General features: G+C 32.4%; 3 protein-coding genes and 1 pseudogene across 3 annotated transcripts; 3 read left to right on the forward strand and 1 right to left on the reverse strand.

Annotated features, from left to right (window-relative positions):
- The first annotated feature begins 9,141 nt into the window (after positions 1-9,141).
- On the forward strand, positions 9,142-11,530 carry LOC131613377 (uncharacterized; annotated as a pseudogene).
- A 3,857-nt stretch (positions 11,531-15,387) lies between these two features.
- LOC131611343 (enoyl-CoA delta isomerase 1, peroxisomal-like) lies at positions 15,388-16,392 on the reverse strand. The gene has a single exon (XM_058883385.1). It carries the CDS (start codon positions 16,306-16,308, stop codon positions 15,607-15,609), a length of 702 nt encoding a protein of 233 aa, XP_058739368.1. The 5' UTR covers positions 16,309-16,392; the 3' UTR covers positions 15,388-15,606.
- An 873-nt stretch (positions 16,393-17,265) lies between these two features.
- On the forward strand, positions 17,266-19,221 carry LOC131611344 (F-box/FBD/LRR-repeat protein At4g00160-like). The gene is made up of 3 exons (XM_058883386.1): positions 17,266-18,543; positions 18,626-18,781; positions 18,872-19,221. Exons 1-3 carry the CDS (start codon positions 17,824-17,826, stop codon positions 19,142-19,144), a joined length of 1,149 nt encoding a protein of 382 aa, XP_058739369.1. The 5' UTR covers positions 17,266-17,823; the 3' UTR covers positions 19,145-19,221.
- Positions 19,222-24,891: 5,670 nt separating this feature from the next.
- Positions 24,892-25,560, forward strand: LOC131613378 (uncharacterized). The gene has a single exon (XM_058885052.1). It carries the CDS (start codon positions 24,892-24,894, stop codon positions 25,558-25,560), a length of 669 nt encoding a protein of 222 aa, XP_058741035.1.
- Positions 25,561-27,097: the final 1,537 nt, after the last annotated feature.

Genomic DNA, 27,097 nt, shown 5'->3' on the forward strand with positions numbered 1-27,097 from the left:
AAATCTTTTCATTATTAAAGGATTAATTTTAGAACCTTGAGGACAAGGTTCAAGTGAATCCGGCGACAATGATAGAGTGGTATAATAGTATTTATATTATTATTATTAGTATTATTCTTAGTGTTATTATTATTAGTATTATGCTTAGTATTATTATTAGTATTGGGCTCTAATTATATTTGGGCTTTTAGTTTAATATCCATTATGGATGTTATATAATGTAGTGTCTTTGACACATTTGAGATATCAAAATGAAATGAAAAAGCCTTTATTTTTCTTAGTTAATTTTATTTGTGTCTTTTATTTCTCTTAGTTTTATTTAGTTTGTTAGGGTTCCAAATTAGCATCCTAACAATAATAATAATATTAAGATTAATAAAATATTTATTTAATTATAATCAAGTGTGACAAGTACTGTAGTTATTAGAGGGGTGGCAAAACGGGTCAGGTTCGCCGGGTCGGCTCGTTTAACCCGCTATTTTTGGCGGACTGGGCTGAGGTTTTCGGCTCGGTATCTTAAGTTGGCCTGTCCCGCCTAACCCGTTTAAAAAAGCGGGGCGTGACGGGTTTTTCCTGCAGGCTTTTTTGTTTATTTTTATTTTTATTTTTTAGTTAGAATTAAAATAACTTTAATTATAAAAATAACACTCTTCTCTTAAGATTATGTTGACTGAAGATTGAATTATAACTACAAAGTTCTTTCTATAACTTTCTAATACTAGTGTTGATTAGAAAAACTTGAAATAAAAGAACAATTGTATGGTATGCATATTTATTAAATTCTCAATACATTGGCTTACATGTATTCTTTAGAAATAAATGTTGATTTTAAGAAAAGGAATGATTTGATTAGTGTATACGAGAGATAAATTTATGATTTAACTATTCACAAATCGGTCAATATAAGAGTCTATATGATGTAAATAGTGAGAAAGTTAGGTATTGATATTTTATGCACTACTATTTTATGCATTGTGATATATTATGCAATGTAATTGTTATCACTGTTTGTCTGGTGTAAATTCTTAATTGAGTTCTTTTAAATAGGATCACGATGATATGTATTGTTTATTTATTTATTTTGATACTTTTTTAATTGTGCTTGAGTTTATTTCATTTTGTTTTGTTGTAATTGGTCTTTAAGACATGTTGAAGTTCTATTGTGCGTTGTTAAAAAAAATCTTTATCGACCTCTTTGATAATAATTAAGAAACTTATAAATTATGTAGTAAATCAAATTGTAAAATAAATAAAAATTTAAATTGGCGGACCGGCTCGCCAACCCGCCAACTCGTTAGTAAACGGGGCGGACTTGACTTTTGAGCTCGGACACCTAAATTGGTTCGTCCCGCCTCGCTTTTGGACGGACTTAAATGGGACGAGCCTAAACGAGGCGAGCCGCCTGCTTTGCCACTCATAGTAGTTATGTTTTATTTAAATTAAATAATTAATAAAACTTGATTTTATTGGGATATTTAACGTTACGATAACCTTGTAATGGTAATATATAATTATGGAATTTAGAATAATTTTTCTTAAATTAAATAATTTTCTCACCGTTAAAAATAAAAAAGAACTTAAACCATTATGGGATAAGGGTGAGAGGAGCAAGTAGGAGGTAAAATATCCAAATGGGATAATATTGTGAATATAAATAAATAACGTGAGGGGTGAGGATAAGGTACGACTAAAAATCCCAAATTGTGAAAGTGGCGCATCTGAGAAGGGAAGATGAGCGTTTTGAAGAGGGAGAAATGTCAAGGCTGTGTAAAGCTTTGATTAAGGTAGGAGGGGGATTATTTACTGTAAGGTGGTTTTAGGCAGCATGATGATGAGGATTCCCTTTTCCTCTCATCAACGCCAAAGTTTTTCTAAGAACCTTTAATCGTATGATTGCTTATTTCCCCTATATTTGATATGATATGGTTGATTGACCCCATGAACTTTGTTGTGTTATACAGTTAATTCTTGACCTAAGGGATTTTCCTTAACCCCTTAGGTACGATTTATTTGATCGATTCTTGTAAATTGTTATAATATACGTGGAATTGTTATGTAATCTATTTAATTAGATTTATTTGATCTGATATGTTTGGTTTGTTATGATATGGATATACGTATGAAATTATCGAATTGTTGGTTTTGTTAATTGATCGTGTATAACGATCTGTGAACAAATGGGATTTTTCCCATTTGGTCATTTTCAACAAAAGGCGGAAACCTCTTTGTTTTAGATCCGAGCAGTAAAAAACAACTTTCCTCTCCATATTCTTGAGGTAAAGATGACCTTGTCAATCAAGATCAACTGGACGTGATTTTTGAATCCTCATAGGAGCCTACTTTCAGTCAAGAGCAACAGAACTTGGTTCCCCAGTATTTTGTATATCATATAATGATTAAGAAATTTAGAGTATTTCTTAAATCTCGTTTAATTCATTGCATCTATTAATTAAGTAATCAAGGGTATTGCTTGGTCTCAATGCACTAATCCATTTCATGGCTAAGAAATCAAGAGTATTTATTAATTCATTCATTATATCTGATGGTTAAGTAATCAAGAGTATTGCTTAGTCTCAATGCATTCATCCATTTCATGGTTAAGAAATCAAGAGTATTTCTTAATCCATTCATTGCACCTGATGTTTAAGAAATCAAGAGTATTTCTTAAAACTCATTCCTTTGCACTCTAACACTTGATGTTTAAGTAATCAAGAGTATTGCTTGTTTTCAGTGCATTCATTTCATTTTATGATTAAGAAATCAAGAGTATTTCTTAATTCATTTCATTGCATCTGACATTTAAGTAATCAAGAGTATTGCTTAAGCCTCATTTCATCTATTGGTTAAGAAGTCAACAATATTTCTTAATCTCAACTCATTCATTCATAATCTTAAGCATTATTCTATTGTATTTATGGATAAAATTTGGGTTTGTTTGGTATTTAAACTATCTTTCACCATGATTATTTGAAGAAAAGAGTTCTTCAAATCCTCCAGTTAAAGATGTTTAAATAGAGGGCAGTTGTCATACCTTAAGTTTTACCATAAGTTTTTCATTTGCATCATCATTCATTGATCCATTCATTAATTCAAGAGTTAAATATACGACACGCCCTGTAATATTAGCGAGATTTGATTTTAGCCTATGGTAAAGTTTATTTTTCAATCTCTCCCTTGCAATTTCTATATTCCTTCTAGTACCCAATACTGCCACATTGCAACAAAGATTCTCTCTAGTTGGCTACGTGGTATTTTCTTTTAATTTTTAAATTTACGTGGATTTTTTTGTTTTTTTGTTTTTTTGTTTTTTTTTTTTAATTTTTTTTGAATTTTTTATATAATTTTATTAATCTTTTTATTATGAGGGGTAAATCAAAATTCACTAACACTACAGGGGGTAAATTATAAAAAAAGTGATAAAATTATAAAAAAAATTAAAAAAATTCAAGTGGATTTAAAAAATAATAAAAAATAAAAGAAAATATCACGTGGACTGCCACGTAGCCAGCTAGAGATAATCTTTTCTACAATGTGGCAGTAAGGGGGTGCTTGAAGGAATTTGGAAATTACAATGGGGGATTACGAAAAAAAAACTTTACCAGGGGTTAAAATTAAATCTCGCTAATATTTCAGGGGGTGTTGTATATTTAACCCTTAATTCAATAAAAGTTGACATTCAGACAAATTTTAATGCATTTTAAAATCAAAGATCGAGTTAGTTACATTTCATGCATTTTTCAGCGCTTCATGCATTGTTTTAAACCAACTTAAAGGTGACCAGAATAAAATTTCGGTTCTACAGGAAGGTCGGTCAAAGTGATTCGACATTGTGTATAAAACTAGCGGGATAAATATTTTTAGTTTTAATCTTTTCCCGACTATTCTAGGAATCTATGTTACGCGTAGGTTGTGTTGGTGTGCTTGTTTTATTTTTTTCGACGTTGTTTGCGATTGCATTTTGACCTGTCAGTGCTTGTTTATCCGAGCATTTTTAATTGCATTTTTGAACTTTTTCGGACTTTTTTTATTAAACTTCGCCGCACGTAGATCATTTTGGTATATTCATTTTATTTTTCAGATCAAGCGCACGTCAAATTGTTATTCATTTTTGTCCCTTTTATTCATTATTTTTTAATTTAATTTAATTAGATTTGTTTTTTATTTTTACATTTCATAATATAGCTAGGGGGTATAAGTGACATTTATGATCATTGAAAACCCTATATTTTATTTGAATCTATCCTCTGCTGCTTCTATTCAACATTAATTTCAGCCTTTAAATTTTACTATATATCTATTTATCTCCTAAATCATTGTTTCTCGGGTCTTATTAATTAGTGTCCTCAGGGTTAATGGTTAAGCATTCCAAAAATAAAAATATTTTATAAAAATTTAACATTTCAATTTTCAAGACATTAAATACGCAGATTATCGAAATAAATTTATTATTTTTAAAGTCTTAACCATTACCCTGAAGACACTTCTTAGCATTTCCCTTATTTCTTTATTGCATACCAACCATTAGATTTGGAACAACACTGAAAGTTGGAGAGAGAAAAATGGAGACGATCCATTCAATTTTTTTATACTTTTTTTTTGGCTTTATACCACCGGTTTAGTCCGGTTCGGGGGCGAGTTCTGACATCAAGTGGTTCCATCCCCCTCCCGATCGCAGTTACGGGGGATCGAACTGTGGTTCTCCCTACCAAGTCCAGCGCCAATCACCACTGGACTAACTAATTGATTTTGTGTCAATAATATTATTAGATGATACTTTTAACTATTTGCAGGTCGTCCAGAATACATTAATTGTGGTTTCCATTTCCAATTTAATATTCTTTGAAAAATACATTATTTAATTGCTTTAAATTGTCTGAAGAAGAAAGGACAAAAACCTTTCATCACATCTATAATAACACACACTTCTTTCTTTTTTGTTTTCTTTTGGCCAAATATTTATAACTAATTAGTAGTATTCAGATATTTAAGTTGAAACATTTAAAAATCTAAAAATATTGTATATTGATATATTCAAGCATACATTGTTTTTTATATATTACTCCCTCCATTTTTTTTAATTATAAATCACTTTGAAAAAAACTGTATTTAAATATAAGTCGTTTTACAATTTCAATAAATAATTAATGATATTTTTTCTATAATATCCTTAAAAATATTTATTATTCTATCTTCTTTCATATTTGTAAATTTATCTTCCACATGTCATTAATGAAGGACAATTTAATAAAAACTTTTATAATTTCTCATTTTCATATAACAATTATTATTTTTCTTAATACATGTGAAAAGTTCAAAACAACTTATAATAAAAAATGGGATAGTAATATATTATAAATTTTTTGACCTTAAGTCTAAACGTGTTAAATTTGTAAGTATTAGATATTTATAGATAGTTATAATTTAAAATAGTTTTCTTAAATAGATTTATTTTGGTCTAATCTTAATTTTAACTATTAATAAATAATTAATATTTTATCTATATTAATAATTATTTATTTTTTGATTTTACTAAATAATATTAATAATATTAATAATTATTAATATTACTAAAATTTGATTTTAAATATATAAAGGTACCTCTTATTCAAAACATTTTGAATAATTTAATCCTAAAAGGCAAATTAACCCTTTTAATGTGTTTCAATACATTTCAATTGAAATGGTTATTTTTGTTTACTTAATTATTTTAAATATTTTAAATAGATGATGATTAAATCAAAATTGTTTGAATAATTCAATTTCTTTTAATATCGTTTTTATTGTCATATTAGAACTTATTGAAATGTGATAATAATAATTATTATTAAGATATTAATGAAAAAATATTGTAAATATAATATATTTACTATAAGTAATGTGGAAAAAAAATCCTTAATAAGCCTTTTTTACAAATAAAAAAAATTATTAAAAAAATTAATATATTATATGATTAGCTTTCAAAAGAATTAATAAATTATTAAATATATCTTTGCTCTAAGAATAATTATTCAATAAAAGGTTAAATATGTTTTGATCTTTATAAATATTTTTAATTTTATTTTTAGTTTCTATTAAAAAAATGATATATGTTGGTTCTTATAAAGTTTTTAAGCATACGATTTTAGTCTCTATTATTTTTTGAAATTTTAATTTTTTTAATTATCCTTTAAATTTTAATTTTTGAATATACATGTTTAGAATACTGTAAAATTAAAATGTTTATTTATTTATTAAATTTTAGAATTTTTTAAAATGAGAAAAGTTAAATCAGTTTTTTAAATTTCAAAAGATAATGATAAAAGTAATGAAAATATCGACTTAAATATCAATTTTTTTTTTTTTAAGAAACTTTTTAAAACATTCTAAACATGTCTGCAAAATAATCATTCAAGAATACACATTGGTTTAACAGTAGGGAACTAAAACTACGTGCATAATAATTTTGTAGGGACCAAAATATGTCTTTTTTTTATCGAAACCAAAAACAAAATTTAGTAATTTATAGGAACCAAAAACATATTTAACCCTTCAATAAAATATAGTTTATAATATTATTATAGTTACATATTTACAATTACAAAAATTATTTTTTATTATAATATTTTTTAATGTTCATTATTTATGAAATTATATTTTTCATGTAATTTAAATTATTTATTTCTTAGAATAATTAAAAAAGAATTTAATCATTTATGGTCATTTTTATCAAAATAAAATCTTTTTAGGATATTATTTTAAACAATTGTGAGCGCAAAAAAAAAACTTTTAAAATAAAAAAACTATAGTGATATATTATTGAGATTATATTTTTTCTAGGATTTAGTGTAAAAATAAGAAAGAAAAACTCAAACAAATGGACTAAGAAACAAACAAATTTAAAAATGTTAACAATCAGACTAATAAATAAACAAATTTAAAAATATTTCATCAATTAAACTTCTGAAGGGCCATCATCACCTTCCCATATCACAATTCAGAGGTCTTCGACTAGAAAGTTCCATCTCAGTTTACTATTTCTTTCACTGAAAGAACACCGACTAGATTTGTCAATATCGATACGTCCACATCATGTAAAATGGACTAACAAACAAATAAATTCAAAAGTTTCATTGATTGAACTTTCAGAGGTCCACCATCACTTTCTAAAATCATAATTCACAGGTCTTTTACTTAAAAATGTCATTCTCAACTAACTCTTTCCTTCATTAGAAGAATACCGACTAGATTTTTCAATATCGGACAGTCCAAATCGTGTAAAATGGACTAAAAAAGAAAAAAAATTCAAAAGCATCATCAATCAGACTCCCTGAGGTCTACATCATCTTTTTAAATCACAATTCACAGGTCTTCCACTACAAAAAGCCATTCTCAACTGACTCTTTCATTCACTAGAAGAACACCGACTAAAATTTTCAATATTGGACCGTCTAAATCGTGTAAAATGGACTAAAAAAGAAATTAAAAATTTTCATCAATTGGACTCCCGTAGGTCCACCATCACCTTGCGATATCACAATGCACATGTCTTCCAATATAAAGTGTTATTCTCAACTAACTATTTCCTTCACTTGAATAACACCAACTATAATTTCCAATATCAGACAGTCCATGTTATGTAAAATGGATTAACAAAAAAAAAATTCAAAAATTTCATCAATCAAACTCTTGAAGGCCCACCATCACATTCCTTGATCACCATTCAAGTCATCCTCAAGAAAGGTCCTTCTCAACTGACTCTTTCCCTCATTGGAAAAACACTGACTGTGATATGATATGATATGAGAAGGTGATGTGGACCTTCGGGAGTCTGATACTTAAATTTTTTGAATTTCTATGTTTGTTAGTCTGTTTTATATGTTGTGGATGGTCTGATGTTGAAAATTTGAGTTGGTGTTCGTCCACGAATGGAATGAGTCAGTTGAAAATTAACCTTTCTATTGTGACATTTGGGAATTGTGATAAGGGAAGGTGATGGTGGACCTCCGGGAGTCTAATTGTTGAAAATTTTCAATTTCTATATTTGTTAGTCTTTTTTAGATATGGTGGACAGTTTGATGTTGAAAATTTGATTCAGTATTCATTCAGGGTTAGAAAGAGTCAATTGAGAAGGACTTTTTCTAGTGTTACACTAGTGAATTGTGATCTGGGAGGAGACGTTGGACCTGCGGGAGTCTAAATGTTAAAAAATTTAAATTTCTATGTTTTTACTCTTTTTTACACATTGTGGACAGTTTGATGTAGAAAATTTGAGCCGGTGTTTGTTTAGGTTTGCAAAGAGTTAGTTAAGAATGACATTTTTCTAGTGTGACACTTGTGAATTACAATATGGAAAGGTGATGGTGGACCTAAGGGATTCTGATATTAGAAAATTTTGAATTTATGTGTTTGATAGTTTGTTTAACATGTTTTGGACGATCCGATGTTGAAATTTTGATTCGATGTTCGTCTAAGGTTAGAAAGAGTCAGTTGAGAAGGACCCTTTCTAGTGTTACACTTGTTGATTGTGATCTATGAAGGTGATGGTGGACCTCAAAGAGACAAAAATGATAAGGAAGATGTCTTCCAGGATGTGCTAGACATCTTGAGTGGCATAGTGGTAACTAAGTTCCCACTTAAATGAAGGATGATCAAGATATTCTTGGTAACTGTGAAGTAATAGATGATAAATAAATGATTAGTTAGTTAGTTAGGTAGTTACACTTGAGCATAATGTTAGTTATTTTCAGTTGGTCTCTTAGTGTAACTACCATCTCCCTCTTGTATATATACTGAACTACTATCATCAATATTGATATGAGAGATTCTGCTGCACCCTCTTCTCTTCTCTTTTCCATAGTTATGAGCATAGATCACAAACCCTATATGGTATCATTATCTTTGATCCACACTCTTCCGCATATCTTCTTTCTTCTTCCTTGAGCATCCTTCGTTTTCTGATTGTGCTTATCTTCCTACTTTCTTCCTCATCTTCTTCGTTTTCCTGCTACTTCGATCATGCCTCCACGCATCGATACCACTGCACACCGCATCACCAATGGTGATGTTGATTCAGTGTATTATGTTCATCCTAGTGAAGGATCTAACTCTGCCGTCATCACTCCTCAATTGAATGGCTCCAACTATATTTCTTGGTCACAATCTATGGAATGCGCTCTTGGCGCCAAGAATAAGCTTTCCTTCATCAATGGATCGATTATGGTTCCTGCACCTAACAATCTTAACCGTTCTGCATGGGAGAGTTGCAATTTCCTCTTTCATTCATGGATCCTTAATTCTGTTAGCCCTGCGATAGCTCAAAGAATCGTGTTCTTGGAGAATGCTCTTGATGCATGGAATGATCTTAAAGAACGTTACGCAAAAGTTGATCGCATTCGTGTATCAAATATACGCACTGAGATCAATAATCTCAAACAAGGTAACAAATCTGTTCTTGACTATTTCACTGAATTACGTGGATTATGGGAAGAATTGAACTCCCACAGACCAATTCCAATTTGCACATGTGCTCAACAATGTCGTTGTGCTGCTATGCAAAGTGCAAGGGATTTTTGCCTTGAGGATCAAATTATTCAATTTCTCACTGGTTTGAATGAGAAATTCCCTGTTATCAAAACACAAGTTCTGTTAATGGATCCTCTTCCATCTATTAGCAAAGTTTACTCAATGGTGATCCAAGAAGAGAGCCACAATATTTCACTGCTTCCTAGTCCTGAAGTCACAACTAATGTGGATGAAGCCAACACTCTTGTTAATGCACTTGATCCAAGAAAATTCAATGATCGTGGTAAAACTTCTAACTCTTATGGCAGTTCTTCTAATAATAGAAAAGATAGTAGAGTTTGTATATTCTGCCACAAGATTGGTCACACCATTGATGTGTGCTATCGTAAGCATGGCTTTCCTCAAAACTTCACCAAAAGACAAGCAAATGCATCCAACTCTGCATCTGGTGATACACAATCAGTGGCTCATGTTGGTGAAGAAGCTTCTGCAACCAATTCAAATGCTAGTATTACTCAAGATGAGATGGCTCAATTGATTAGCTTGCTCCAACAAACAAATTTGCTGCCTCCTAACCTTAGCACAAACACTAGCACCAATCACATTTCCACTCATGTTGGTATGCCACCACATGAGATCTCAGGTAAAGCCTTTGTCTCCACTGTCTCTTGTTCTACTCTTGCCAAACCTGAATTTTGGATACTTGACTCAGGAGCAAATGATCATGTTTGCTCCTCCTTACATTGGTTTAGTTCCTATCATGAAATTGCACCCATTAATGTGTGTCTCCCCAATAGTTATGTTATTGTAGCTAAACTTGCAGGCACAATTCAATTTTCCCCTTCTCTACACTTGTCCAATGTGTTGTACACTCCTGAATTCTCACTAAATCTCCTATCTGTTTCTAAACTATGTCAATCCATAAACTGTTTCTTTCATTTTTGTGACACTAAATGTTTTATTCATGATGTGAACACCAAGAGGATGATTGGTTTGGCTACTCAAATTGAAGGTTTGTACAGACTTGTGACAGATCATAGATACCTTGCAACAGAAGCCACCACTACCATTTCCAACGTTTCTTTATCCAACAACAGTGTACCTTCTATTTTTACCAATAATTGTAAGGTGATCCCTCCACAAGCTTTATGGCATTTTAGGTTGGGTCATTTATCCCATGCTAGACTCTCAAAAATGTCACAAATGTATCCATCTATTTCCAATGACAATAAAGTTGTGTGTGATGTATGTCATTTTGCTAGGCATAAGAAACTTCCATATTCTTTAAGTTCTTCTAAAGCATCACAAAAATTTGAGTTACTCCATTTTGACATATGGGGTCCCATATCAATCAATTCTATTCACAATCACAAATATTTTTTTGACAATAGTTGATGATTTTAGTAGATTTACTTGGATCATTTTACTCAAAGCCAAATTTGAAGTTTCCACTCATGTCAAACAGTTTATTAGCCTCATTGAAAATCAGTTTCATATCTGCCCTAAGTTTGTTAGGACTGATAATGGTCCTGAATTCTTATTACCTCAATTTTATGCTTCTAAAGGCATTGTTCACCAAAGATCTTGTGTTGAGTCCTCTCAACAAAATGCTAGAGTAGAGAGGAAACACCAACATCTCCTTAATGTAGGTCGTGCCTTACTCTACCATTCCAACCTACCCAAACAATATTGGTCTTATGCTGTTAGCTATGGAGCATTCATCATAAATATAGTCAATACACCTTTACTAAATCATCAATCCCCTTATCACATACTCCACAATAGTCCTCCTGATATCACTCAAATTAAAGTTTTTGGATCCCTCTGCTATGCTTCAACCTTAACCAGTCATCGCACCAAATTAGACACTCAAGCCAGAAAATCTCTTTTCCTTGGTTATGTTGTTGGGTATAAAGGATCCATCCTGCTTGATCTTCATTCTCTTACCATTTTCATCTCTAGGAATGTTACACATCATGAACATATCCTTCCCTATCATAAACAATCTGATTCCATCACTCAAAATTAGGAATATTTCAGTACCTTGGAATCCAAGCAACAGTCTATTGAACCACAATCCTTACCTATTCCCAATGATAATCAACCTGTCCCTATTATTCCAGCTTCCACTCAACCCCTCAATGTCAATCCTGACCCTTTTGTTTACCATGATGATCATCAGTCACAAACACCTGTCTCCCCCAGTCACAACCCAACATCCCACGAGGAAGATGAACGATATTGCTTTCGATTGAAAAAAAAGGTTTTACTAATTAATATTTCAATTGCTGGATTTTTTTTTTGGCATCCTTGCCTTTATGTTTTCATGAGAGGAATGTATTTGAATGGGATGGTGTTTGGCTGTTCACAATATTTTCATTAATGAGTTGCATTTGTGATAGAACAGAGAAGTATTTGAGAGAAGAAGAAAATTATCTGAAAAATAAGATATTAGATGCGTGAACTTCATGTTACTGTAGCTTCTCTAATTCATTTTGCTTTAACACTGTTATTTTAAATTGTTTATTTCATTTAGGTTTTGAATTTACTTCCTAGTTAGGCTATTTTCAAATAAATGTTGTTTAAGTTTGTGATTCATGTTAACCTATGTATAGTATACTATACATATCACAAGATCTAGTAAATCAAATTATTATTAATTGTTTGTTTTTTAAATTAGTGAGCATGTGTCAATATGGTTGAACTTTGGTTATAATTTTGTAAATATATTAGTATTATGTAGTGACTAGTGATGTTGTATTTATTTTTATCATTGTGTTGTGATTTTGGAAGTTTATTTTGATTTGGCTTGTTTCCGGTCCCGTGGCTTTCTCTTGGGCATTCTTACAATGAACTGTAATCGATTAATTAAATATTGATTTAGTTAATTTATTTTGTTAATTAAAGTTGGTTAGTTTTGCTAGTCAATTTTTATTAACTTAGTTAATTGATTTAATCAACTTTTAATTAATTGATTAAATGATTTAATCCACTTGTTATTTGTTAATGGGCATGTATTTTAATCGCGTTATTTTATCCCCATTCGACAAAATATACCCCATTCCCATGAAGTTTAAATAATTTTACCGCTTTCCTTGCTTTCATATTGATTTATAATTATTAATCAGATTAGGATAGTTTAAAATCAATTGTTTTCATAAAAAGAACAAAAATAACTCAATCCAACGTCGAGTCTTTTCCCAAATCAAATCCAAATTAAATGTAACGTGGGTGCTTGATCCAACGTCAAGTATCTCTTCCGCTAAATTCAAACTTTTCATAATAAAAAACAATTGATCTAACGTGAAGTTGTATTTTCTTTTCAAAAGCAATTTCTTAATAAAACTGGAAAGAATGGTTGGGACGCTTTTATCCCTTCCATTTCAAGTATTTGGGTTGTTGGCTGTTTAGGCTTGTGGCCCAATGCTTGACTTCTGTTCAAAATACTCTATAAAAGCGAAACTTGATTTTCCTCACAATTACCTGATAAAACTTTTGGGATGGAAAGGATGGTTGAGATGATTCTATATCCTCTATTCTCGAGTACTTAAATTGTTGGTTGTTTGGGTTTGTGGTCTGATGCTCGTCGCCCACATAAAAACAATCTCAAATCATCAAACCTCTTTTTTGGAAGCAACTTTAAAAACCGTTACAGAAATGAGCGTGTTTTAGCCATTTCGAAGCGATACAGCCAAAGGCTTCAGTCTCCAAGAGTAAGAAACAAATTAACGCTTCAGTCTCCAAGAGCGAGCAACAAACAATGTTTAAGCTCTAAGATGCAATTCATTCGACACGAAACAAACATACACTTTAGCCTCCAAGAGTGAGCATCAAGAAAAGATTTAAACGCTTGAAACGTCTAACGCATCATTCTTTAAAAGAAATCAACGAACAAGTGGTTTTCTTCCACGAACTACAAAGCTCTAATTTCTTTATTGCACATGAGGATATGTAGGCATAGGGTTTAGAAACCTTGGTGCGCAGAATAAACTAAAAATCTAAATATTTTATTTTCTCTTTTCTCGCTCAACAAGTAGAAGATCACAAACTATCACACTAACACTCATTCACAAACTAACTAAATGGATACCGTTGAGTACAACCTATGTTAGGGGTGCTAATACCTTTTCCCCTTGCATAACTGGCTCTTGAACCCTCTCTGGTCGCGATGACCATTTATTTTCTTTCGCGAGTTTTGGTTGATATTTTCCCTTTCCTTTGAAACAAATAAAGATTATTGGAAACTCTATTGTATTTTGAGCGTTCCTTACGTTCGAGTATTTTTGTGTTGCGATAATTTAGATACGCTTTAAGAGGCTTAGGACCTGCCTGGAAACAAAGAAGAAGGGGAACCAAGACCAACTTCTCCGCAAATAGGAAGACCCAAGTTTATCCCATTTAACTCTTCCTACGGGGTTATCCGTAGTTCTACACAAATGGGGATTCATGGGTCTACTATCACTTTTGATAGAATCCTTGTTGGACTTAGAACTATCACCAATGACTATGAGGTTGGCCAAAGGGTGAGTACCTATTAAAAGAACAATACCTGGTACTTCTGGGTCTACCACCCTAGTGTGAGGTGATGTATCACTTATATCATCACAACTGTATATGTGTATGATATTGACAACTTGATATGTTCATCTCCTTAATTGGCCATTGCTAAAAGAAAGGCAAGAAGTGATTACAATAAATAATAGAGAGAGATGGTACCTGAAGAAGATTGAAGATGTGAAGCTAAAGTTACAATAAAAATTTCTCGAAGCACGTGGAACCAAATAAGTTGCAAAATTTAAAAAGGAAGGACAAATTAGTAGAGCAATTTGCCACCAGAGTTCAGAGAATGATGATTGAATACGACATAAAGAAAAACATAGAATGTAGTGAATTGCAGCCTAAGAAGTGAGACTAGCTTTATATTATAGATCGAGGGAGACGAATCAACGACCTAAAACAAAGGAAGACATACAATCAAAAAAATCAACAAATAAGATTCACCTCGGGATCACAACAATACTCGAGTGCACTTAAACAGCTAAAAGCGCAACATCACCCATACCCTAAGAGTATAGAGCCATATGATAAAATGTCCTTGCGAAATATTGCAATGGTAAAACTTGCATTAATGCTCGTATTCTCGAGGTTACATGCTCTCACTATATAAGCCTTTCCACTTTTACAAGATAGGAATCTGTCACGAGGACCACGGTCGAGTGGGACAACAACTTGATACTCTAAAAAATCTCTCAATTCCTACGCAATGACTGACTTTGGGGGCAACTGTTGCGAGTTGAACATATGCCCAAGGAAAGTAAAGCCAGCCAAGATGAGGCCCAATCTAAGAATGTGCGTACTAAGGCATTAATGACTCTGAGCGGTCACAACCAAGAATCCTGTACCCGATCCTTTCCCTTGGTGGATTTTCCATCGTTAGATATAATCAAACAACTCCCTACCGTAAGGCTTCAAATCACATGGGAACAACTCTAATTGCTGACACTATATAAAGTCTAGCACGCATCATTTCAGGTATTCTCTCATTCACACACTCAAATTACTTTCTTACTCATTCACCGACTTGAGTGTTAGAATGCTAACCTCAAAGGTTCATTCTCAAATCGCATTACACAAAACTCAATACACAGCACCAAAAACTCAAGATCATTTGATCTCCACATATTTTTGGTTCCGTTTGAAACACGAAGATTTGTGATTCACATTTAATAGAAAGACTTTGACATCATAAATTTCATTATCCTTAAGAATAACATAAATTTCTGGAAATACAAAATCTAAAAAGTCCATCCACCATTGTTTAAGTATGCTCAAGATCCTTTTAAGAATATAAATTATTCCATCAGAGATAACATAGAGACTCATCAATCTCTCTTTTATTAGGCTAATTAGTTTAATGACTTTAATTTGATAGAACTAGTTGTTTGTTGAAATTGTGAATTTGATGAAAATTATAAATCAGATAGTATTATATTTTATAAAAAAGAGTTATTCCTTTATTTTTATTTTTCACGATATGATTGATCACAGTATACATAAGCCCAAACATAGTGAAGTAAACAAAGCCCAACAAAAAAGCCCAAAATACTAAAGCTTGGACTCAATGGCTCTCTCACTTTTATCTTCAACGGCCCGAATCACGTTACTCAAAAACTTCTTCCTATTATCAGCATACACGTGTCCATTCCATCCACGCTTCACCAAATCCCCGCCCAAACTAACCGCCGCCTTAACCGTCTCCTCCGCGCTATCATGCGCCGAGTCGATAATCCCCAACCTCACCGCCTCCTTAGCACCTAACTTCTCCGCCTGCATCACGATCCTCCGACGAGCCACCGCGTCACCAACTTTAGCCTCAACAATAGCGATAAAGTATTCCGGAAGAACATGATCGATGTCAAGCTCACTCATGTAGAGAAAGCCTCTATCCGATCGCATCAAGACGTAGTCGTGAGCGAGTGCGAGGATGTAACCGGCGGCGCAAGCGTGACCGGTGACAGCGGCGATAGTAGGCATGGGGAGAGTTAGTAGATCGGAGATGACGGAACGGAGGAGATCGTCGATGAGGACTATGCGGTCGGTGATGGATTGTGCCCAGTCGATGTCGTAGCCGTTGCAGAAGAATTTTCCGTGTGCGGTGGTTATGAGAGCGGAGGAAGTGGTGGCTTCTTGACGGACGCGGTGGAGGGCGGATTTGATGGAGGTGAGAAGTGTGGGGTTGAGGAGGTGGTCGGTGGTTCCGGTTAGTGTTAGGATGAAGATGTTGCCTTTCTTTTCTAAGGTACACATTTTTGAATTTTTGAATTAAGTTAATTGAATTTTGAGTTTAAGCGATTCTGAGAGGTTAAACTTAGAAATGAAGTGGAAGGAGTGAACAATGAGTTTAGTATAAATAACTGTGAAAATCAATGATTTCATTGTTGACTGGTGCAGTTTTTCTGGACCAGGACTTTTTTCCCATGCTTAAATTATAAATATTTATTTTTTTTATGTCTTTTATCTTTTATAGATCTACACATATAAAAGAGAAATAAAAAACAAATTTGTATATATTTATTAGTTAACCAACGTGAACAAAATTTAATAATCTAATCAACTTGTATTAAAATAACAAAGTTCAACCTCAACAAGTTTAAATAATAAAACTACACTAGAAACAAATCTTTCAAAAAAAATTCCAAAGGGGATGAATTATTTACATTTAGAATGGCTGTCTTAGGTTGACCATGATGGAGAGAGAGAGAGTGAGTGAGGTAGTGGCTGCCAACAAACAATCATAAAGTCATCAAAAAAATTCTAAATAATTTAATGAGTATTTTTAAATCAGCTGTCATATTTGAACAGCAAAAATTAAATAACTTTTACAACAATCATTCAAATGTTTAATCGAGTTCAAATAAATAGTAGATTTAGTTCGGGATGATTAATAGATGTAAAAATTCTTGAATTCGAACTCAGTCATAAATATGAAGTAATGTTAAATTTTTAAAAGAAAGTTTTACAATCTTTGTTCGAAGGATTAGTACGCAAAAAATATTAGATTTCTACTTAAAAAATAGATGTCAAAATTTATTAATCATTGATGTAACTTAATTAATAAATTTAAAGGTTGTCACAAAAGTAGTCAATTCTGAAAATTTGAAAAAGAATTCTTTGGTTTAACATTTTCTTTTGAAAAATTAGACTTTTCTATCAAATGCATTTTTTCTGTGAAGTATTAATCTCATCCATCTTATTCTAGTAGAATAAAATAAGTGGGTGGTTTGACTATTAAAGATTTAGTTTGAATTTCTTTGAATAAGCTAACGAGCTTAAAACTTAGAGCGAATTTTTTATCACGGTGATAATACGTGCTCTAGGAGTACACTCTTAAGAAGGAATTGAATAATAAAGAGAAGTTTTATGTTTAAAAAAATGATTTTAAAACTTTAGATATACACCACTTAGTTTAATTAGGTTTGTCCTCCTTATATAAAGTAAACCTATAGTTTTAAATTGTTATTTCAATTATTATATTAAATAATAGATTATCAACCATACTTAAAAGGTATTAGTTTTGTTATATTTTTATTAATTAGTAACTAATAACATCCCTCAATCACAATAACAACACCGTTAAATAACCTGTGACTCCTTCTCCTAGGGTTTAAGTGGAGATTTGTTTCAATATTTAGATCCATAGAGGATGAATTAGGTTTGTAAAGTAAAACCACATTGCCTCTAAATTCCCACTACTATAACACTTCATTCTCATTCATGTTTTTTTTATTAACACCATAACCATTCATTACTTTTGCTACTGCAATGTCCAAGCGAAAGCGATTGCCGGCGTCGATTTCAACCGGAGATAGGATTAGCGACCTTCCAGACTCAATTCTGTCTCACATTCTCTCTTTTCTTTCAACCAAATTAGCCGTCAAAACAAGCATCCTCTCCAAGAGATGGAAACCAATATGGCTTTCTGTCCCCACTTTCGATATGTTTCGTTTATTCCCCGATCATGTTCTTGACTCAGTCATGCAATCTCGTGATCCCAAATTACCAATACTATTATTCCGCCTCAAGTGTTCCGAACCCGAAAACTTCGACAGTCTTATCAGTTCAGCAACACAAAGAGGTGTTCAAACCCTAGATCTTAACCCGATGTGTGTGCCTTTAAAGACGAAAACTCTTTCCGACATACTAAATTGTAAGACTCTCACGGTTCTCAAGTTGACAAACATATACATTAACGACGAAGAGGTTCCTCAAGTCAATGTTTCTTCGATCAAAACTCTTCATTTGGATACTGTCCATTTCGGCCGATCTGAGAAACATATAATCAGCTTTTTCTTAGCCTTTCCCGTTGTAGAGGAATTGCAATGGCAAACAGATGAACAATTTGTATTTTTTGGGAGGAAATTTATTCCACAAACAGGAGGGACTATTAACTGTTTTCCAAACTTGCTGAGAGCTAATATTTCTGACATTGATCTTATTTCTTTCTTCTCCCATTCTAGGGCACTACTTCTCAATGTAAAGCAGGTATGTACGATTTTGTCACTTTAAGTTTTATAAATCATGAAAATAATTAGTTTCTTATGTTTTGGATTTGTAATTCATCAAGAAACCGCAACTCGAGATTGTCCAAATCCCCATGTTTTACAATCTAACTCAAATGGAGCTAGTTTTTAACGTTCAAGAAAGATGGGGGGCCAAGTGGGAGTGGATACTAAAAATGCTTCAACAGAGTCCCAATCTTCAACATCTTATCATTCACGAGGTATATATGTTTTATAGATGATCTTGCTTCATTATAAATTTAAACTCTTGTTTGTTTTGGATGGAGTAATTAATACTTGAATTGGTATAGGAAAGAGAAAATGAAAATGGAATCAATGACAAGAAATGGGAGGACCCGAAGATTGTTCCGGAATGTGTTTCATCTCGGCTCAGAACTTGTTTGTTTAGAAGTTGTAGAGGCACAAAGAGTGAGGTTAAATTTGCAGAATATGTTATGAGGAATTCAAAAGTATTAGGTACCATGACAATTCATTGCTTCGCTTTTATAGGTATAAACAAAATGGATGAAATATTACAGAAATTATCAGTTTGTCCAAAGAGTTGTAAACTTATATTTGATTGATGATGGCAGACTAAGATATGTATTATTCTTACCTGTCTAGTATTTGGTTAGATTAATGTACAATTATGATTATGAGATTTGATGGTGTTTGAAACACTTAGTTTGTTTTGTATGTAGTTTATATTCATTTTAGTTTCTCACAGTTTTTACTTTTCCTTTTCTAACTAAGATTTTTATTTTAGCTATCTTTATCATTATCTTAAAAGTATTTTATTAGCTTTGAAGCTTGTTCTTATGTTTGTCTTGTGTAAGTAAGCTTTAGTGTGTTTGCTTACTATTAATGCTCACAGTTTTTGCTGTGTTATGCAAATGTGTGGCGATTTCTTTTTATTAAGTGGTACTAGACAAGTCATAATTAACATGTTTTGGTTTAATAACTATATTGCTTTGTATTGACAACATGGGGAAGGTTAACATGGTGAAGAAAATGAATTGGTCTATCATAGGTGAACTAAAAATGATTTACTATTACAAGTTAAACAAGTTTTTATCAATTTAAATAAAAGACCAATATATACCTTTAATTACTTTATACTATTACATAAACAATAATAAATGAAATTTTAAAACATAAAATTAAAAAACTAAACAACATTTTCATCTCTAAAAAAACACAGTAGAATAAAGAACATGGCGGCGGAGAAGTAAATTCCATTTTTTATTAATATTAAAAGAATTATTTAATCATATTTATTTTTGTTTTGTTTGACTAAATTTTCGAATACTTTAAAACTAGTTTCTTTTCTTCCAAAATGTTTATGATAATTTAAAAAGTCAATGAAATATAATACTTTTTTTTGTCAAATTATAAGTATTTCTTAATAATTTTATATCTTCTCTTTTTTGTCATTTTAAACATATAAAAAAAAACTTGACAAAATATTACTATTTATTTATTTCAGTTCATATAATTACTCTAATAAACATATTTTAATAAATATAATTTACTTTATTAATAAAATCAATATATCTATTTATTTTCTTAAAATTTATGTACAAATTAATAGGATAATATAAAATAAAATGGCCGGAGTTCTATATATAATTTGTGAACTTTTTTAAGGAAATTGAATAATAATAATAATAATAATAATAATAATAATAATAATAATAATAATAATAATAATAATAATAATAATAATAATAATAATAATAATAATAATAATAATAATAATAATAATATACATTTCTATAAGATTGCTATCAAAATAAAATAAAATTTCAAAGTGTATGTGCCTCTCACTTCTTTCCGAGACATGCTTTAATGTATATAGCTTTTTAAATTTTTAGTGGAATTTGTTAAAATAAAATTTGGGGTTTAGTTAAAAATATATATTTTGGATATAAATGTAAATATTTGTTTTTTTACTTACTACTTGGTTAGTAAGTCACCCATAATCAATCTTGTCCATTCAATTTGTTTAATATTAAATCATTGGTTATTTTAATAGTTCACCATGATGGAGAAATAATTCAACTTCACCATGTTATCCTTCACCTGACAATATCTATATTTTATTTTTTTTTTTAAAAAAGTTAAGTCATGGAATATGAATCCACAAACATCAATTGCATGAGTAAGGGATAAAAAAATCTATTAGTTTTGCATTTGAAGAAGATGCATAAAAAATTATGTAGTAATATGCCCTTCTAAATACCGTGGTTTAAACAGCACAAAGTAAGAGTGTTATGTTTGATCATTTAAGGCAGTCACAATTTTTGAAAGGATATACTATGTGGATTCATCATGGAGAGTCTTTTGTGATTCCTAGTACTATCTCCCTTAGTACTATTTTAAATATGATTAAGAAACTATCATGTTGAAGATTTTATTCAGAACACGTTCAACAATGCATTTAACATTAATAGGGATCAAACAAATGAAATACCCACCGTATTACATTTGGATATTGACTGAGCATATTATGTGATGTCAAGTGCAACTTTGAAAAGAAATGAACACAAAGAGTACTATGAATTGACAAGAAGAATAACCTTTATACACTACTATAAAACGCGCAAACAACAATACCCAAGTCACCACGATTCTTCCAAACACCGTGGTGACATCTCAACTCTCAGTCGCTCATAATATTTTCAACTTTTAAATTAAAAATTCTTAGGATACAATAATGGTTGTTAGACTCACCATGGTGATAAAAGTAAGCTTTTATGAGTTTGAACCTCAACGTCCTAAAACATTTTATTCCTTTACCGTTAAGACGCACCTTTTCTTTTTTATTTAGTTAAAAAAAAGGGATATCATCACTACGATTTTTTTTTTTACAACCGTTGTTACAAGTTTATCTATATATAAGCGAATAAACTCATGTTTCTTGACAATATTACTGTAACCTTCACAACAAAACCCTAACACCCATTTATTCTCTTCTCCGTCATTAGCTTTCCTATTCTACAGAATAGCCGTCAATCTTGTTCTACGTCATTAGCTTTCCTATTCTATAGAATAGCCGTCAATCTTATTCTTCATCATTAGCTTTTCTTTTCTATTCATACATGAAGGTATTCTTTTATTTTCTCGTTTTCGTATATGTTGTTGTTATGTTTCACATGATTTTCATAATATTTTTTCTCTTTTTCATCGTCATAAGCTTTGCTGTTTTTTTTGTAAGCAAGTTATATTGATGAAGAACGAAAATTCTAAAAATCATATTACAAAATAGGCGAAAGGAACCTCGGAGAGAAAATTACCCACCAAATAAAATCTAACTTAAGTAAAACAAAGAGTTTTTTCTGAACTCGTAAAAGTTACAATTGGATTGAGTAATTTTCCCTATAAACGACTACCTCCAAATCAATGCTTTACTGTTGTTGTATGTTGATATTTTAAATGTTTGTTTTCATGATTTTTTCATATTCGTCTTCACCACCTTAACAAAGCGCATGCGTGGCTATCGTACATGTAGTTTGCGTAGCTATGAAAAAAAAGAAGAAGTATGAAGTTATTGTGGAAACTTCATCCACCTTTGTATTTCTTTTTCATAGCTTCACAAACTAGATGAAAAAATTACAAATATAAGCAAAATAGCATTTTAAAAAAAATAGAAATACCAAAAATTTCAAAAATTTCTGTATTTTTATAATTTTATAAAGATACCAGAAATTTCATAAAATCTACCGGAAACTTATTTGTTTTTGCCAAATTTTCGGTACGCTCACCAAATTTCCGGTATCGCTCAAAGATTTGAAAAATCTAGTGTTTCACGTAAATTTCTTAAAATGTGGTAATGGATATTTTTTTGGACATTTAGGTCATTTTGAGGAGTGCCAAGTATAATTTTGGGGGTGACAAGTTAAATTTTCATAAAGGGGGGTGAGTACAAAGTACAAGACTAAAATTTTATTTTATATATTTTAAAGACCTAAAACTTACATAAATTCATTTTTAATAATTATATAACTAAAATAAAATTCAAAAATATCAATTATACATTTAAATAATTATTTTATAGATTAATAAAAATAACCATAATAAATAATTATTTAAAAGTAAATAAAATATTATAAAACACATTTCATTATAAGCTCACACAAATATCAAAGTAATTGATATTCTGCATATAAATACAAATTTATTTTTAAAATAATAGATAATATTTTATATGGTAAATATAGTTATGCATAGACATTACTCTACGTTTAGTTACACACGGAATACTCTGCTAGGGTTTTTGGGAATATGCAATCATCACCACCGGTGATTTCACCTGTGCCGCCACCGGATCCACTCTCAAGGAGTGGTTTGTCACAGGCTGAGAGAGAAGGGATAATAACGAAGCGAAGTAATGGAAACAATCAATCTGGGGGAGTTGGTAACAACTTTCAGAAAAATCAAATCGGTAGTGGTAAAAAAGATCAGGAGGGTCAGCAGAATGCGAGGAGTGGTACTGTTTCGTACCGTAACATTGTTACAGGTGAAACGAATGAAGGTGTGAAAGAAAGAAATGAAGAGGAAGAATATGACATGCTGGAATCAAATGATGAGTCAAATATTGTTCTAGGAGGCATCAAGGTCAAAGAAGGAAAGATAGGAGGGTATGATTGTCCGCAGATCATACTATCTAAATTTGAAGAGAATAGAATTCAAAGGCCTTGGCGAAGAGGAGTGATTGTAAAGTTACTAGGAAGAAAGATCGGCTATAAGGCTCTCGAAACCAGGTTGAAGCAAATGTGGGTGAGGAAAGGGATCATAAACATTATTGATCTCAGTCACGACTATTATCTAGTTGCTTTTACGCATGAAGAAGATAAGAATGCATCCATTGCGGATGGACTGTGGTTTATTTATGATCACTATCTGACAGTCAAGGAGTGGACACCAAACTTTCATCCAGAAAATGATTCAATCGTGAATGTTGCGGTTTGGATCAGAATCTCGGGACTACCAGTTGAATATTACGATCCAAAAGTTCTTCATGTTATTGGAGACTTGGTGGGACACACGGTAAAGGTTGACAAGAATACACTGCAGACAGAAAGAGGCAAATATGCTCGTATATGTGTTGAAGTCAATATATCGAAACCGCTACTGGCTATGTTTTCGATAAAGGATAAGAGCTACAAAGTTGAGTACGAAGGATTGCATATGTTATGTCTTACATGTGGAAAATTTGGGCATTATAAAGATGGTTGTTCCATGAAAGATAAATTACATGATAAGAATAATAGCATAGTGGGAATTAACAATCAAGTTGAAGTAGGCGGTCCGTCGAGAATTGGAGTAGCAGATAGGAAGGAATCTGATGTGGGTCCTTGGCAAGTGGTGCAGAAACAGAGGCGTGGGAAGAAACCGGTGGAGGTGAAAAAAAGACCATCGGCGGCAGGATCTTGGATGGCAAAAGCAGGCTCCAGGTTCCAGGCTTTGCATGATGACGTGGAAGGAGTGAGTGGAGTGGAAAAGGAAAGAACTGAAAACGTGGCGATAGAAGAGGAAACAAATGATGGGAATATAATTAAGGGAAATCCGGATACAGACAAAAACAATGATGAGGCAGACAAGAGCAATGATGAGCAATTAGTGGGGGGAGACAAGAATAGTGATGAGGCATTGATTGTGTCGGTCTCAAGTCTAGCCATTCAGGATACTTACCAACCGGACAGACAGGATATTATTAGTGGGACAACTGGAGGAGTTTCACTGGAGGGACAAAAAGCAAAAACAAACAAGGGCAAAAAAGCTGCGCAAGTGGATCAAAAGGGAAGAAATAAGAGGACCATTAAGTTGGCGACACGTGGAAAAGCAGGATTTAAAGAAAAAAATGTTGAACCATTGAAACGTACCATTGAGGGAATTTATGAGAAAAGCCACCAGTTAGATTTCTTTATAGACACACACGTGAACATGCAGCAAAGCAAAACAGTAAATACACACAGGATACAACATGAAAATAAACAAAGTGACAACATGGAGCTACATGAGAAGTACGAAAAAGTGACTAGGGCTGGGAGTCAAGATGGTTATAACAAGGATATAGGAGGTGATCAAAATAACAATGCATTATCCTTGTTACATATGGTACGTCCACCAGATTTGAAGATTGCTGAATCTCTGCACAACTGGCCAAGAAAAACTGTACTGGATTTAGCTATTGACAATGAATTGAAAAGTAATGAAGGGGATTTTACGCAAGTATATGGTACCGAGATGGAAGAGGAGCAGGTTCAGGAAACTCCTGAATGCTGTTAACTTTAGGATTGGAACATGTCTCACACAAATATTTTTAATGATGAATACAAACATTAAAATTATATTGTGGAATTGTAGAGGAGCTGCGGGGAAGGACTTTTTCAGATATAGCAAATATTATACTGATGTGTACAAACCTGAAATTTTTGTATGCATGGAAACTAGGTGCGATCCAAAGAATCTTCATAATCCTTTGAAGAAGTTGGCCTTCTGCCATTTCTTTTCAGTGGACAATGTGGGGTATGCGGGTGGTATTATAGTGGCATGTAAAGATGAGAAGTTTAAAGTGACCTTGTGTTCAAATGATGAGCAGTGGATACACTTAAGAATTGTTAACGAAGATGGGGTTAATTGGAAGCTCACTGCGGTGTATGCTAGCCCGTATGAGCAGAAGAGAAAACTGATGTGGGATGCCTTGAAGATAATAGCTAGCACTGACATATCTCCGTGGATTGTTGCTGGCGATTTCAATGATATAGCATCTGCTAATGAGAAGAGAGGAGGTAGTCAGGTGTTGAGTAGAAAATGCAATATTTTCCGTAGTAACATGGAGGAATGCAACCTTCATGATTTGGGATCTAGTGGACCTAAATTTACTTGGAGGGGGGAATATATCGTGGAGGCCAAAGGATTTTTGAACGGCTGGATAGGGCACTTGGAAATTAAGCCTGGAGATTGTTGTTCCCTAATGGTCATGTCAAGGTGCTGACAAGAGTCAACTTTTCGGATCATCATCCAATCATGATTTCTCTAACTGATAATAGTCCTGGAAGAGTAATTAGACCTTTTTGTTAGAACAAGATTTGTTCTTATCAATTATCTTAGTTTTGATGATAACAATAATATGAATTTTGCTTAAGATAATATGGTACTCTAATCCAATGCAATTTCCCTTTCAGGAAATATATATAAAGAGTACGCATAATTCAGCGCTCAGAAGTTGTGTCTCAAATGGTTCAGCATGCAACATCAGAACATGGTCTGGCAAGACATCAGAAGATGGTCGAAGCAGAATCAGAACATGGGTCTATGGAAGCATCAGAAGAACATGAGATCAGAAGCACTGAAGATCAGAAGATGGTATCACGCAACAGAAGCACTTCAAGATCAGAAGATCAGAAGATGCTATGCACCAAGCTGTTTGACTCTGATGATATTCAAACGTCGTATTCACAAACATCAGATCAGAAGGAAGTACACGTGGCAGACTACGCTGACTGACAAAAGGAACGTTAAAAGCTATTAAAGGCTACGTCAGTAGACACAGCGTGAACAAGGCTCGAGGTAGTTGACAAAAGCGTATAACATTAAATGCAATGCTGTACGGAACACGCAAAGCATTAAATGCATTCAACGGTCATCTTCTCAACGCCTATAAATATGAAGTTCTGATGAGAAGCAAGGTTACCAATTCTTAACAACTCTGAACGATCCTGAACAAAGACAATTCAAATTAACTTGCTGAAACGCTATTCAAATCTAAACTCAGAATCTTCATCTTCATCAAAGCTCACTACATTGCTGTTGTAATATATTAGTGAGATTAAGCTTAAACGATAAGAGAAATATCACAGTTTGTGATTATAGCTTTTAAGAAGCATTTGTAAACTCTTGAATAGATTACATTAAGTTGTAAGGAACTAGAGTGATCGTGTGATCAGTATACTCTAGGAAGTCTTAGCAGTTGGCTGAGCAGTTTGTAACTAGAGTGATCGTGTTGATCAGAATACTCTAGGGAAGTCTTAGGAGTGAACTAAGCCTAGAGTGATCGTGTTGATCAGTAGACTCTAGAAAAGTCTTAGAGGGTATCTAAGCAGTTGTTCCTGGAGTGATCAAGTTGTGATCAGAAGACTCTGGAAGACTTAGTTGCTGACTAAGTGGAGAACCATTGTAATCCGTGCGATTAGTGGATTAAATCCTCAGGTTGAGGTAAATCATCTCTGCGGGGGTGGACTGGAGTAGCTTCGTTAACAGCGAACCAGGATAAAAATAATTGTGCAATTTATTTTTATCGTCCAAGATTTAAAGTCACACTTATTCAATCCCCCCCTTTCTAAGTGTTTTTCTATCCTTCAATTGGCATCAGAGCGCCGGTTCTAAGGTGCAAGCACTTAACCGTGTTTAGAAAAGATTCAGGAAGAGAAAAACGCTTCGGTAAAAGATGGTTGATGAAAGTGAAAAGTCTACACCTACACCTGCATCTACATCTGGCTCTGCTGAGCAATACAACGGTAACAATGGTTATA

This window comes from Vicia villosa, linkage group LG6 (assembly GCF_029867415.1).
Source record: "Vicia villosa cultivar HV-30 ecotype Madison, WI linkage group LG6, Vvil1.0, whole genome shotgun sequence".
NCBI lineage: Eukaryota > Viridiplantae > Streptophyta > Magnoliopsida > Fabales > Fabaceae > Vicia > Vicia villosa.